This window comes from Castanea sativa, chromosome 8 (assembly GCF_040712315.1).
Source record: "Castanea sativa cultivar Marrone di Chiusa Pesio chromosome 8, ASM4071231v1".
NCBI lineage: Eukaryota > Viridiplantae > Streptophyta > Magnoliopsida > Fagales > Fagaceae > Castanea > Castanea sativa.
This window is the reverse complement of record NC_134020.1, coordinates 1,370,053-1,385,398: the sequence shown is the minus strand read 5'-3', so window position 1 is coordinate 1,385,398 and position 15,346 is coordinate 1,370,053. Positions and strand designations below refer to the sequence as shown.

General features: G+C 36.7%; 2 protein-coding genes across 2 annotated transcripts; both read left to right on the top strand.

The window, feature by feature from the left end:
* The first annotated feature begins 319 nt into the window (after positions 1-319).
* On the top strand, positions 320-5,716 carry LOC142605639 (2-alkenal reductase (NADP(+)-dependent)). Its single transcript, XM_075777070.1, has 5 exons — positions 320-792; positions 2,342-2,519; positions 4,641-4,807; positions 4,952-5,034; positions 5,151-5,716. The coding sequence occupies exons 1-5, from the start codon at positions 571-573 to the stop codon at positions 5,527-5,529; spliced, it is 1,029 nt and encodes a 342-aa protein (XP_075633185.1). The 5' UTR covers positions 320-570; the 3' UTR covers positions 5,530-5,716.
* Positions 5,717-12,483: 6,767 nt separating this feature from the next.
* On the top strand, positions 12,484-14,022 carry LOC142607599 (uncharacterized). The gene is made up of 2 exons (XM_075779143.1): positions 12,484-13,089; positions 13,879-14,022. Exons 1-2 carry the CDS (start codon positions 12,484-12,486, stop codon positions 14,020-14,022), a joined length of 750 nt encoding a protein of 249 aa, XP_075635258.1.
* The last annotated feature ends 1,324 nt before the right edge of the window (positions 14,023-15,346 follow it).

The following is a 15,346-nucleotide window of genomic DNA, read 5'->3' as shown; positions in this document are numbered from 1 at the left end:
AATCGAGTGCATGAGACTCAAGTTCTACGTGTATAAAAATTTCCACATTAGCCTTCCAGAGCTTCAAAATCAAGTACGTGAGACTCAATTTTGTTTGTTGAAATCAAGTCTAACAAACTCGAGATATTAATTTGCTAAAATCTTAACAAAATTGAGTCTAACAAACTCAAGATGTTAGTTTGCTAAAACATTTCAAAAATATGCTAACTAACAAAATTATTGCTAAAATGATGCTAAATGGCAAAAAAAATCCCATGCTCAAAGTCAAACGTTAATGGTAGGTAAGTTTAATTGTCACCTACTACCGGGCTATCACTCTACTTAGTAGTGTTCAACTTGTGTGTGAGTAAGAGAGTGCCAACAGCTTGTCAAAAAAAAAAAAAAAGAGAGTGCCAACTGCCAACAGTGCCTGCTTGCCATTAGTTGCCATTGTGTGTGGGTAAGAGAGAGTCAGAGACTAGCTGCCATTAGTTTAAATTAAATTTGAAGCTTCTCCATCAATTCCATATTACTCTTTCATCATCTGGGTCTGGGGTGTGTGAGGCGATATTGAGTCATTGTTAATTTGCCATGGAGGAAGTGGACAACAAGCAAGTTATATTCAAAGGGTACATAGAGAGACCACCAAAAGAGACAGATATGGAAATCAAGGTTAGCAAGATTAAGCTCAGGGCTCCTAAAGGGTCAGGAGCTATTCTGGTCAAGAATCTGTACCTGTCTTGTGACCCTTTCATGAGGGGCCGTATGCGTGATTTCCAGGGCTCTTACATTCCCCCCTTTGTTCCTGGTCAGGTCGTCGTCATCATCTCTTCCACTACTCTTACATCACCCCCTTTATTCATTTGCTTTAGAATTCTGTGTTATTTCCTGTTGTGACATTGATGTTGTTCTTGCCATTGTTTGAGAGATTCAATTTTGCCCACATGCATATCTCATTTGGAAGTTTCGTTGTTCAATTAAATTTAATTTGTTATGATGACACCCAAAACTCTTGAAGATTTTGAATAGGAGAAGCTCGTATTGTCAGTAACCTTTGTTAGGAACTCAAACACATACGAGATTATTGTTAATGTGACATCCCCAAGAAATTGAACTCATCTGCAACTGTATTGTACAAATGATGTTTGTTTTTTACGTTTGTCTTCAAATAGGATCTATTTACGATTGTTACGCAATGTCTCGTGAGCAAGGAGTGGTGTGTATATATATATTAATGGAAAATTTTAGCTACAAATTAATTGTAGCAATATTACTCAATAAAATACAAAATTAATTGTAGCAATATTACTCAAATAAAATAAACATTATTGCATATTTTGAAAATCTAACCATTGAATTGTATGTTTTTTACACTCTTAATACACATGTCAAATTTTGTGTCAATTAAATATTATTTACTATATAATCTATAAGTTATATATTATGTATAATTTTAAACTACAAAAATTTGCAATTCAAAAAAATTTATTGATAACATAGTTATTGATCTTTAATTTTCTAGAAATTTTGCAAGCATGAAGGATATAAGAAGAACATGTAATTTAATGGCAGATTTGTAAAAAAACACCTCAAATAAAAAGATAAAGATAAAGATATTGAGTAAAGTTGTAACTTTAGGTTACAACCAATTTTGCAGCTAAACTTTGTCCATATATTAATAGTCAAAACTTAGAGAAAATCCAATTAGATTTTAATTGGATTCTCAATTTTGCACCACATGTTCTATTTAATTTTTAATTTTGTGCCAAGTGAATTATTGAGTGTAAAAATCGAAGAGTCCAAATGTAATTAGATTCTAAATTGGATTTCAATTTAATTCTAATTTTCTGCCATGTGGATAAGTTTTTAATTTTTGTGGCAAGTGAATTATTGAGTGCAAAAATCAAAGAGTCGAAAACCAATTAAATTCTAAATCATATATATATATATATATATATATATATATATATATATATATAATGAGAAACCATTACATATTTTAGAAATGTATAGTTTAAAAAAAGTGTAAGGTTAAAACTCTTCTAAAATATATATATATATATATAATTGTAACCGTATAATTTTGATTGTTTTTAATTATACCCGTGCATATGCACGGACTACTCGCTAGTAATCTAGTTAAACATTGAAACACCACTACCTTATATCAAAATAAATAAGTAAAAAAAAAAAAACTATTGATCATTTTTTATTGTACCTGTCCTTATAATAGCATGAAAGAATATAGGAGCTTGAGCTTCCATATAGTCTCTCTTGTTTCTAGTATTTGACTTAACATGAAAATAATTTCTTTATAAAAGTCATTTACTACAATTTCTTACAATGCTGTGTTTTGATGAAGGCCTTGGAAGGATTTGGCATATACAAAGTTATAGATTCTGAGAATTCAGATTTCAAGCCTGGTGATTTATTTTCTGGACTTACTGGGTGGGAAGAATACAGCTTAATTTGCAGACCACAGCAGTTTAGGAAAATTCAGCCAGATAATATTCCTCTTTCATACCATGTTGGCCTTCTCGGTATAATAACTTTCTAAATTTGATATTGCTTCTCTTTCACCTAAGCACACAAGAAACATTTAAATGTTTTCCAATTGTTTTGACAATGATTTCTCAGTCTCAGTTATGCTTTCTCGTTTACTATGCCTATAAGTTTCATGCAACAGATGATAATCATAATGGTTTGCTTGCTATATGTTATGATCCTAAATGATGTATTAGGATAAAACTTATATAGGGTGGTTAATGCTGGATTGGCAAAGGATTGAAAAATTAAAATAAATTAATAGATGACATCTGCCATTGCCCATCATATTACTTCATTCTTTGCCTTTTCCTTTATGAAAATCTTTTGAAATCAAACCGATGGAACATTTCAATTTAGTATTGATGATCAGGGCTTCAAGGACCTATCTGCTTCTCGATTGTCCAAGTTCAATATTATCTCCCTGTAAACTCTTATGATTGTAATTAGATTTTTGTAGTCTGATCACTGATGATGATAGTACACCAAAACATTTTAGCTGCTCGTTAAAAGGGGGTATGGTCTTATCTTTCTGAAGTAATATATTTAGTGTTCTTTTTTATTATTGTAAATAGTTTTCAACATTAACCATTTTGTCAAGTCATTTGAGTTACTCATTCTAGGGAACTGGTTGGCTCATATTATGACAAATGCATAATGGAAAAAGGTATAGTATTTTTTTATTCTAAATAGGGGCATGTTAAATTGATTGTTCATTTGATAAAACACAACACACAATCTGTCTTTTCTGAATATGTTAGTGAAGCGCTAGTTCTGTGTGCCGTGTCTATGGTTCTTGCTCAATTTGTGAATTCTTTTCCTTGATTGACAGAATGACCCATTATGGCACCTTTGCTTATGTTTACTGAGTAGTTAAACAAGTAGAGGAACTTTCAACATGGTTATGTCTTGGCCCTCTTGGGCCCTAAACAAAATTGTTCAAATTAACTTTGGCTCTGCCTATTAATGCGAGGCCTAAAGGACCTAGATATTTTGGCCAAGGATCCTCATTCTTCATATCAACATGACAGCTCTCATCATGCACACTTCAACAGTCAGACTGATCTAGCTGTTTTAAAGTAATAATAATAATAATAATAATAATTCATATGCTGAACATAACCTTTATCATATGATTGTGATGATGTTTGCTTTTATAAAATGGATAAAATCAATTTCCAGAGAGGGTTGGCATCATTGGACCACTTCTAACAAGCAGGGCAGCTTCAAATTCACATTTTCTATTTTGCAATAGAAGATACTACATTGATTTTATTTGATTCAAACTTCTTAGCAAGTGTTTTCTTCGGTATGCTTTTCTTACATAGTTAATATTTGATGGTTCTCTCCAAAATTTGTTCTGCCCAAAGAAAGGTGTTGCAGTGAGGCTTCATGTCAACCCTTTGGCTTGATTAGGAGTTCTAGTAATCATAATTCTAACACTGATCCTCACATGCTAGACCAGATTCCCTCCAAATTAGTGGAGCATAACACTAAAATATTTTATTGAAATGGAGGAACAGAGAGTAGACAAGTTCAAACTCAAAAATTTTCTCTAATACCATGATATATTACTAATGATCTTAAAATCTTAAGCTTATGGGAAAGGAAAATTTTAATCATTTATGATTTCACTATAACTCTAACATGGACCAAAAAACCTCTGCTCAAAAAAGAAGTTACTTGCTCACTTGTTGATGCTGCGAAAGACCATGACAATTAGTTGATAGAGGATTCTCAAAATTGTTGTGTATAAACTCTGTACTTTGTAAATAAAAAAGTTCTATATTCCTTTTTGGAAATAAAAATTTAAAATTCTTCAAAAAATAACGATTATCACACACTCCTTATTACACATTCACCGTACACACAATACCACATGGATTGAAAATCGTGTTTTTAAAACATGATTTCAATGAAAATTGTAAAATCATAATTTATTTTAACTGAAATCATGTTTTAAAAACTTAATTTCAAAGGGAGTGTGTACAGAGCGTGCAATAGTGATTGTGTAATAAGATTTTCTGTTCTTCAAAATATGGAGATAAATTATTTTTTAGTAAGATTGTGCTTTAGTCATCTAAAGTAGTACTAAGAAGATTTTTTATTATATACAGGCATGCCAGGTTTTACAGCTTATGTAGGATTCTTTGAGGTCTGCTCCCCTAAGAAAGGGGAATATGTCTTTGTCTCTGCAGCTTCTGGAGCCGTTGGTCAGCTTGTTGGCCAACTTGCGAAGTTGCATGGTTGCCATGTAGTTGGAAGTGCTGGCACAAGCCAAAAAGTAAGTTTCTTTTCTTTTCCTTTCTTTTAGTAAAAACATTTTAGACAAATATGTTTTATTAGGCTTTTCTGTAGATGAGATAGACTCTTCACCATATGATTAATCAACTCCAACAAACAAAATAACTAAAATGAGCCATTTTAGGTTGACCTTATCAAGAATAAGCTTGGATTCGATGAAGCTTTTAACTACAAGGAAGAACTAGACCTTGATGCAACATTGAAAAGGTTAATTATTAGTTTTTTTCACTCAATATGTCATTTTTTCTTTTCTTTTTTCTTTTTCTCATTGAAATAATATGGTTACAATTTTCTCTATTTTCTCTGGCTGACTTATCTAATAGGTACTTTCCACAAGGCATTGACATCTACTTTGATAATGTGGGTGGAGAGATGCTTGATGCAGCACTTCTAAACATGAGGATTAATGGCCGAATTGCAGTTTGTGGGGCAGTGTCCCAGCAGAGCCTCTCTAAGCCACAAGGGATTCACAACTTGTTCAGTCTCATTATAAAGTCCATCAAAATGCAGGGATTCCTGCAACACAATTACTTGCATCTATACCCACGCTTCATAGAACATGTTATCAGTTATTACAAGCAAGGTAAAATTTTTTACATTGAAGACATGAACGAAGGTTTGGAGAGTGCTCCAGCTGCCCTTGCTGGACTCTTTTCTGGAAAAAATGTTGGCAAGCAGGTCATTCGAGTAGCCTCGGAATGAGTGTTGCCTAATGTGACATTACATGACAAAGGTGAAATGTGTTAATGTGACATTCCATGACAAAGGTGAAATGTGTTTTAGGCTTCACAATGAATCATGAACGAGACATTCAACAGTGCTCTAATTGAAATACCCTTCTATGAATCATGATTGAAACATTTGAAATAAATATCTGTGATTTCATTCAGAGTTTGTATCTAGCTATGTATTTTATTTGTTATTGTTAATGTCCATTACGGCATTCAAGTCATCACTGGCCAAATAGCACTACTCGTTTTAGGAAAAAGAGTATCTACAAAATCAGCTTCCATATTGAAGGGGATAAAAATAGTAAACGGACGGAGATAATGAGGACGGATCGACACCGTAAGTGACTCGGCTATGACGGTTGAGTATTGCTGAATATCCGTCTTGTATAAAATTGTGGATTCCACGTGGCATGTCGTTCGATATATTTCAGATGAGCTTTTGCTTTATCCCCACGCAAACGTGCATACTTGGACTTCTTGCGACACACGTTTAGGAAGACTCCTATATGGAAAGGAACTTGAGAAGGAAGTTGTATCCTAAAAGAAAGGTAATTCCACTCAATATAAATACCCCAGAAACCCTAGATACGAAGGTACGCATAATATTCTTAACTCTGGCACTCTAGGGTAAAAGAAACAAGATTCTAACTTGACCTTCGGAGGGTATTCGGCCGACACCACACCGGTGCTCTCTTCTAGGTCCTTTATTTTCTTTTTGCAGGTGTTGCTTTTGTTCGAGGAGCTTGCAACTCACTGGTGATATTTTCGGCATCATCACATATTAATGTATGACCAATGTTGTATTCTATATGTATTATTTTTACTTTGAAATGTTCATTTCTCCAAGGAGTTTGTGAAGAACAAAACCCCCTTTTGAGCAGGACATGTAGCAAGTTGAATTGCAAAAACTGATTGAGTAATGCTAGCGACACTATTTTCACCACAATTTGATAACAATTTTTTAAAAAATAACAAATCAATCCATTAATATCATATTATATATAATAGAAGTTGGGTTTAGACGTTGTGGTTGTGCCAAGTGGCAGCACCAAACTAAAAATAATTTGTTAGATTTTTAGATTTTAAAAAGAAAAAATGGATATAATTTTTTTTCTTATCTTCTTCTTCTAAAATTTTTAAGTTGATAAAAATCTTAATTTAATTACAAACCAAATTCTTTTCTGCATCTATTTCTTCTTAATTTGATTACAATCCAAAATCTTCATCTTCATCTAACCCTTTTTTTTCATTTAAATTACTACACCTATTGCTACACGTAAAAAATATAAAAATAAAAAAATGTGGTATTTAATTGATTTAACGTGATTATTTTTCACACCTCATAAGTTGAATACAAGAGAAATTGAGTTAAACTAAAACTCTAAGTCTACTAAATGGATATAATTTTTTTTCTTATCTTCTTCTCCTATTATTTCTAAGTTGATAAAAATCTTAATTTAACTACAATCCAAATTCTTTTCTTTGTCTATATTACTTTTAATTTGATTACAATCCAAAATCTTCATCTTCATCTAATCCTTTTTTTTCATTTAAATTACAACACCTATTGCTACGCGTATATATAAATAAATAAATAACTAAAACAGCAATGTGATATTTAATTGAGTTAACGTGATTATTTTTTACACCTCCACAAATTAAGTTTGAATCCAAAAGAAATTGAGTTAAACTAAAACTCTACTAAATCTACTCTACTCTACTATTTAAGAATGCTAAAATCAATCAATAAAAAACTAAAATTAAGTGAAGAATTGTAGAAGGAAGGATTTGAAGGCTTTTTCCCTAAGAATAGCTATCTTCTTTTTTTCTTTTCTTTTTTGCGCTTCTATGTTTCTATTAATGTAGTTCAAATATTACTTAAAACTCTATGATTTTTTAAAATATTTTACATATTGCAATTCATCTTAATTATTGATGTATTTTTTGATTTGGTGTTCTTAATTAATTATGCTAATTATTTCCTCACTTATGGCAATATCAAAATGGCTAGACACAAATGTCAATATCAAAATGGTTACACACAGGTAATTTATATGTAAAGTTTTACGTTTACATTGCAATACAATACCGTAGAAGGTTTATATATATATATAATCTTTTAATTTATGGAATTTTTATTTTGGCCAAAAAAATTTCACTGAACCTATTTGGGATGGAACTCATCTACCATATGAAATTATGAGATTTATGACAAGATATATCTTCTTCTTTTTTTGAGTATTCATTTAATAATTTCTTAAATTTTATAATTTTTTTTAAATTTTAGATAATGCAATTCAACTTGATTATTGATATATTTTTTGATTTGGTGTTCTTAATTGACTAGGCAGATTATTTCCTCACTTATGACAACATTAACATGGCTATGACCAGTAATTTATAGGTAAACATTTACATTGCAATCTAAATACTTACATTTTTTTAATTTATGGAATTTGTTTTTGGTTATTTATACAAGAAATTTATATATTATTAGCACTTCTACTACTATGCATGCATGTTAGCAAGGGTAGGGGTGACAGGCCCAGTAGCACGCGTTGGGCCATGGGCCTTGTCCGAGGACGCCTAATAGTCCGAAGACGGATAAACGTCATCACGGAAGTCCACGTTAGTAAATGAAGAAAGGGGTCTGGTCATGAGGGTTCAGGAAGGAGGTCCGAGGACAAACGACACATTAGCTAATCAAAGTAGAGGTCAGAAGGTGTGGTCTGCCATCAAGGGCAACACTCTAAGAGCTTCTATTGATAAAGATAAACATCAGGAAAGCATAGGACAAAGGGAAGCTAAGAAATATCTAAGAGAAAGATACTACCACCGCATTAAATGCTCTGCAGCTAACTCTCTGGCCGATTAATGTGAAAGTGATACTTGAACAGTAATATTCAGTCTTACAGCTACTCCTAGAGATTTCAGGAATGTACTGATAGGACAAGGATCAAGGCCAATAACTTGATCTACACGTGGAAGGTGGAAATGGAAAAGAAAGAAGGGAATACAAGGTAGAGAAACACCATTATAGAGGATCTATCTGAGAATAGAGAGAAAAAAACTGTAACAACAAGAAATGGACTTGTAACCAAATTCTAAAGAAATATATACAAGAACTAGTCTCCTCGGATTGTGCCGAGGACGATTTTCTTTGGGTAAAACCAGTTTATTCTTTTTTTCTTGTCATCCGGACCCACTATAATTGTTGTCCAACTCATTAGAGCCTAGTTTTCTAGTCCACTCTCTACAAATTCATTGTATTGGGCTCTTTGGGCCTAGATCCTTTTACCTTTTGGGCTCAGGAACAAAACCACGTCCTTACAATTGGCGCTGTCTGTGAGAATTACTAGAGTTTTGGTGAGATCAACGTTCAGTGATGGTAGGCTCACACCTGGGGAGTCTATTGGATCCCAACGTCAAGATCATTTTGTAATCTTGAGCAGAGAAGGGACCGGGTCGTAAATGTGCACACCATACACACTAGTAAAAGCCAGTCTCATGGTGGGAGTCACATCTCCCATGAAGAAAATACTAGAAGCATGCAGCTGGAGATTGACCGGTTGCAAAGGAGGTTGCGCCGCGAGCGATATAAAGGGACTCCCTTTAGTTTTTACCATTCCTCTAGTGGTGATAGTGACAACAACTATCGGCCTAGGTCAAGGACTCCCCCCAGCGAGTCTTTTTTGTGTGATAAGGAACGCTATTATAAACGGAGAGGGAAGAGCCCATCTCACAGGGGCCTGGGCAACGATACTATGAGCAGGGTCTCAATCAGATTTCTAAGTTGCCTTTTACCCGAAGGATTGAAAGAGGAAAGCTTCCCCAGCGGTTTACTCAGCCAACGTTCACCATATATAATGGCAGGACAGACCCTGTGGAGCATGTGAGCCATTTCAACCAAAGAATAGTTGTTCACTCGAAGAATAAAACCTTGATGTGCAAGGTGTTCCCGTCCAGTTTGGGGCCCATGGCGATGAGATGGTACAATGGTCTGGGGGAAGGTTCCATCGCATCCTTTAAAGAGCTTACAAGGGCCTTTGGCTCCCGTTTTGTAACCTGTAGTAGAGTCCCTCGGCCTTTAGACTCCATGCTGTCTATGGCTATGCGCAAGGGAGAAACCTTGAGGACGACTCCGACAGATACTAGGAAATGTTTAATGAAATAGATGAAAATTTTGATGACGTGGCTATAAGGACATTCAAGGTCGGCCTACCTGCCGAGCACAGTTTGAGGAAATCTTTGACTGGGAAGCCTGTTAAAAGTATAAATGAACTCATGGACCGCATTAACAAGTATAAGTGGGTCGAAGAGGACCAACAACTTAGTAAAGGCAAGGCTAAGGTGGTCCATCAAGATAGAAGGGATTTCAGGTCAGACAAGTACAATAATAATCGTCCTTAGTCGATTTTGCTGGGCAATCTAGAACTACTGTTGCTCAAGTGGTAAGCACGGTATTCCGAGAATCAGTACATCAAATCTTGGAGAAGATTAAGAATGAGTCATACTTTCAATGGACAAATAAAATGGGAGGGGATCCTATGAGGCGCAACCAAAGCCTTCATTGCTAATACCACCAAGAGCGAGGGCATACCACAGAAGACTATAGAACTTTATGGAATCACCTAAAGCAGCTTGTCCGAGGTGGTAGGTTAAAGCAAATTTTGTATCACCCCAATGGGCAAGAAGGCCAGGCAAAGTCAGGAGCTCAGAGAAATGCTTCTTCAAGGCCACCTCTAGGTACAATTAGCGTTATTCTTGCCGCTCCAGGAAGCACTGGTTGCCACCCCTTTAAGGTACTATCCATAGCTCAGCCACTCGCAGAGGACTCGTCCCCTGAGCTAAAGAGGAGTAAGATGGAGGTCTGACCAGCATTGAGCTTTTCTGATGAAGATAAGGTTGGAACCGTGCAGCCGCACGACGATGCCCTGGTGGTCACTCTTAGAATAGGGGCTACGATGTGAAGAGGGTGTTGGTGGATCAAGGCAGCAATGTAGAAACCATGTACCCTGATTTGTACAAGGGGCTAAAGTTGAAACTTGAAGATTTGACATGTCATGATTCACCTTTGGTAGGTTTTGATGGGATAGTTGTTATCCCGATGGGTCAAATTAGACTACTAGTCCAAGCAGGTTCAGAGGTGGTCAAGGTGGACTTCATTATTGTGGATGCTTACTCCCCCTATACTGCCATTGTGGTGAGACCCTGGCTTCATGCCATGGGGGCCGTTTCTTCCATTTTGCATCTGAAGGTGAAGTACTCGTCAGGGGATCGAGTTGAGGAAGTGGTTGGAAACCAATCTGTGGCTAGGCAGTGCTTGGTGGCTGCAATTAGGCATCAGACTGGGATAAAGTCCTCGGCCTCTACTGGAGAGGGCTTATAGCAATCAAAAATGTTAGTTTTATCTGTGGATGTGGCAATGGAAGGGCAAAGTGCGAGAAGTTAGAAAAAATTGTTATAGGTGATGATACAGAAAGGTTTTTCCAGATTGGAGTTCAGCTACCTCTTCGAGAGAAGGAGGAGCTAATAGTGTTTCTTAGGAAGAATATTGATCTGTTTGCATGGAGTGCTTATGAAGCTCGTGGGGTGGATCCAAACTTCATTTTCCATCATTTAAATGTCAACTTGGCTATCATCCTCAAAAAGTAACCACCTCGGCGTTCATCTAAAGAGCATTCTGATGCTGTCAAGGACGAAGTGATAAAACTTAAGCAGGCTAGGGCTATTAAGGAGGTGTTTTACCCTAACTGGCTGGCCAACACGGTGGTGGTGAAGAAGAAAAATGAAAAATGGAGAGTATGTGTAGATTTCACAGATTTGAACAAAACTTGCCCCAAAAACCCTTTTCCCATGCCTCGAATAGATCAGTTGGTGGATGCCACTATAGGCCATCCTCGGATGAGCTTTTTAGATGCCTTTCAAAGGTACCATTAGCTACCCTTAGCTCTAGATGATCAAGAGAAGACAGCTTTTGTTACTCTTACTGGAAATTACCACTACAAGATAATGCCCTTTGGTTTAAAGAATGCAGGGTTCACCTATTAGAGGATGATGACCAGGATGTTTGAGCCACAACTAGGAAAAAATATTGAGGTTTATATAGATGATATGGTGGTGAAGAGTAAGTTAGAATCTAAGCACATTGGTGACCTCAGGAATATCTTTGAGATATTGAGGAAACACAAGCGCCTTAATGCTTCTAAGTGCTCTTTTAGTGTTGGTTCTGGAAATTTTTTTGGTACATGGTCACTCATCATGGAATTGAATTCAATCCTGATCAGATTAAGGAAATTAATAGTTTGCAACCTCCTCGGAATCCTAAAAAGGTCCAGAAGTTAACAAGGATGACTACGGCCCTGAACCGATTCATCTCTCGGTTGGCAGACAGGTGCAGACCTTTCTTCTAGTTGCTAAATAAGTGGAAAGGGTTTGAATTGATCAAGGAGTGTATCCTAGCCTTTCAGCAGTTGAAAGAATACCTTTCTCGACCACCCGTCATGTCCAAGCCCGAGGAAGATGAGGTCATATTTGCTTACATTGTTGTAGCTCCCCATGCAGTTAGCTTGGTACTAATACGAATTAATGATGGGATGCAAAGGCCAGTCTATGAGTAAGTCCTTACACGAAGCAGATGTTCGGTACCTACCATTGGAAAAGGTCATATTGGCAGTGGTGCATGCTACACGTAAACTCCCCCATTACTTCCAAGCTTACACAGTAGTGGTGTTGACTCAACTTCCTCTTCAATCCCTACTTCAGAAAGCTAATTACACAGGAAGGATTGCCAAATAAGGTACAATTCTGAGGACTTTCGATATCAAGTATATGCCTCGTACCTCTATTAAGGGTCAAGTCCTTGCGGTTCTAGGTGGCCGAGTTTACTGGACCTCTATTGGAAAAAGAAGGAGAAAAGCAAAACATGGATGGAAAATCAGTTGGAATGGTCTCCTTACAAGAACCTCTATCCTCAAGGATGTATGTTAATGGTGCTACTAATCAAAGAGGATCTGAGGTGGGGCTAGTCATGGTATCTCCTGAAGGAATTGTTATTGAGAAAAAAAAATCCTTGAGGTTAGGCTTCTCGGCCACAAACAACGAGGCGAAGTATGAAACTTTGTTAGTGGGGATGACTATGGTTCAAAAAATGGGAGGAAGGGTGGTAGAAGTATTTTCAGATTACAGGCTAGTTGTTGGACAGGTAAAGGGAGAATTGGAAGCCAGGGATCTGAGAATGCAAGAGTATTTAAGTCAGGTCAGACATTTGCAATCAGGGTTCAAGTCTTTCACCTTACAGCAAGTCCCTGGAAGCAGAAATACTCATGCTGACTCTCTTGCCATGCTCGCAACCTCCCCGACCCAGAGTTTACCTCAGGTCATCCTGGTTGAGGATTTGTGCGAACCTGCCGAGGTAAAGAAAGAAGGGGCGCAGATTCATCATATTAGAGTGGGACCTAGTTGGATGGATCCCATTGTTATATTCCTTAAGGATGACATCTTGCCCAAGGAGAAAGGAGAGGCTGATAAAGTGAGAAGAAAAGCTCCTCGTTTTTTTTACCCGAGGACCAAAAATTGCACAAGCGCTCTTTTTCTGGGCCATATCTTTGTGTGTCCATCCTGAGGCAATAGAGCCCCTCCTAGAAGAATTACATGAAGGAATTTGTGGAAGTCATACAGTGGGCAGATCACTATCTCACAAGGCCCTCACTCAAGGATATTAGTGGCCAGGTATGCAAAATGGAGCACAAGAATATGTGAAGAAGTGTGACCAATGCTAAAGGTTTGCCCAAACATTCATCAACCTGGGGGCGTTCTTAATCCTCTCCTTAGTCTCTGGCCTTTTACTCAATGAGACTTGGACATTGTGGGATCTTTCCCTAAAGCAGCAGGAAACAGGAAATGGCTTTTGGTTGGCACTGATTACTTCACCGAATGGGTTGAAGTTAAGCCCCTAGCGAACATCAGAGATATAAATGCTAAGAGATTTATGTAAAATAATATTGTCACGTGATTTGGGATTCCTCACACCCTCATCTCAAACAATAGGCTTTAGTTTGATAGCAAGGTTTTCAACAGGTATTGTTGTGAAATGGGTATTAAGAACAAGTATTCAACTCCGGCTCCCCAGGGAAATGGATAGGCTAAGGCTGTGAACAAGGTCATAGTAAACAAACTCAAAAAAAGGTTGAACGATGCCAAGGGCAAATGGGTGGAAGAGCTACCGTATGTTCTTTGGACATATCGGACTACCCCTCGTAGGTCCACAAGGGAAACCCTCTATTCATTGACTTATGGGACCGAGGCTGTAATTCCTCAGGAAACTGGATTCCCGATGTTAAGGACGAGTTTGTTCACTCCAGACATTAATGATGGGTTATTAGAGAGGAGCTTAGATTTGATTGAAGAGCAAAGAGAAAATGTCATGGTTCAGTTGGCGTATTATCAACAAAAGCTTAAGTAAGGGTATGACTCAAATGTGAAGTTAAGACCATTAGCTCCTGGAGACTTGGTATTACGAAAAGTTTTGGGTACTGCAAAGAACCCAGCATAGGGGAAGTTAGAGCCTAATTGGGAAGGGTCATACCGTATCACCTCGGTGGCTGGTATAGGTGCATATTTCCTGGAAGATCTGGATGAAAATGTTGTACCACACCCCTAGAATGTAAATAACCTGCGAATGTATTACTATTAATGAAAGGCATTTCTGCCATGTTTTACTTACGACATTATTTGTTACATTGATTACCTACTTAAGTATTAAATAGAACCTTGGTCATGTCTGGCTCCTCGAACCACATACCATGGGTAAATTAATACTTCTTATTATTTGTCTAAGTATTAAACAGAACATTGGTCATGTCTGGCTCCTCGAACCACATACCTTAGGTAAATTAATACATCATGTTATCTTACTAAGTATTAAACAGAACCTAGGTCATGCATGGTTCCTCGGACCACATACCTTGGGTAAATAAATATTTCTTATTATTTGTCTAAGTATTAAACAGAATCTTGGTCATGCCTGACTCCTTGGACCACATACCTTGGGTAAATTAATATTTCTTATTATTCGTCTAAGTATTAAACAAAACCTTGGTCATGTCTGGCTCCTCGGACCACATACCTCGGGTAAATTAATACTTCTTATTATTCGTCTAAGTATGAAATAGAACATTGGTCATGTCTAGCTCCTCGGACCACATACCTTGGGTAAATTAATACTTCTTATTATTCGTCTAAGTATTAAATAGAACCTTGGTCATACCTGACTCCTCGAACCACATACCTTGGTTAAATTAATACCTCTTGTTATCTTACAAAGTATTAAACAGAACATTAGTCATGCCTGGTTTCTCAGACCACATACCTTGGGTAAATTAATACTTCTTATTATATGTCTAAGTATTAAACAGAATTTTGGTTATGCCTGGCTCCTCGGACCACATACTTGGGGTAAATTAATACTTCTTATTATTTGTCTAAGTATTAAACAAAACCTTGGTCATGTCTGGTCCTCGGACCACATACCTTGGGTAAATTAATACTTCTTATTATATGTCTAAGTATTAAACAGAATTTTGGTCATGCCTGGCTCCTCGGACCACATACCTTGGGTAAATTAATACCTCTTTTTATCTTACTAAGTGTTAAACAGAACCTTGATTATGTCTGGTTCCTCAGACCGCCTTCCTTGGGTAAATTAACACTACCAGACATTTAACTAAATGCTAAACGGAACCTCGGCCATGTCAGGTTCCCTGAATCACATGCTTGGGAAAATTAGT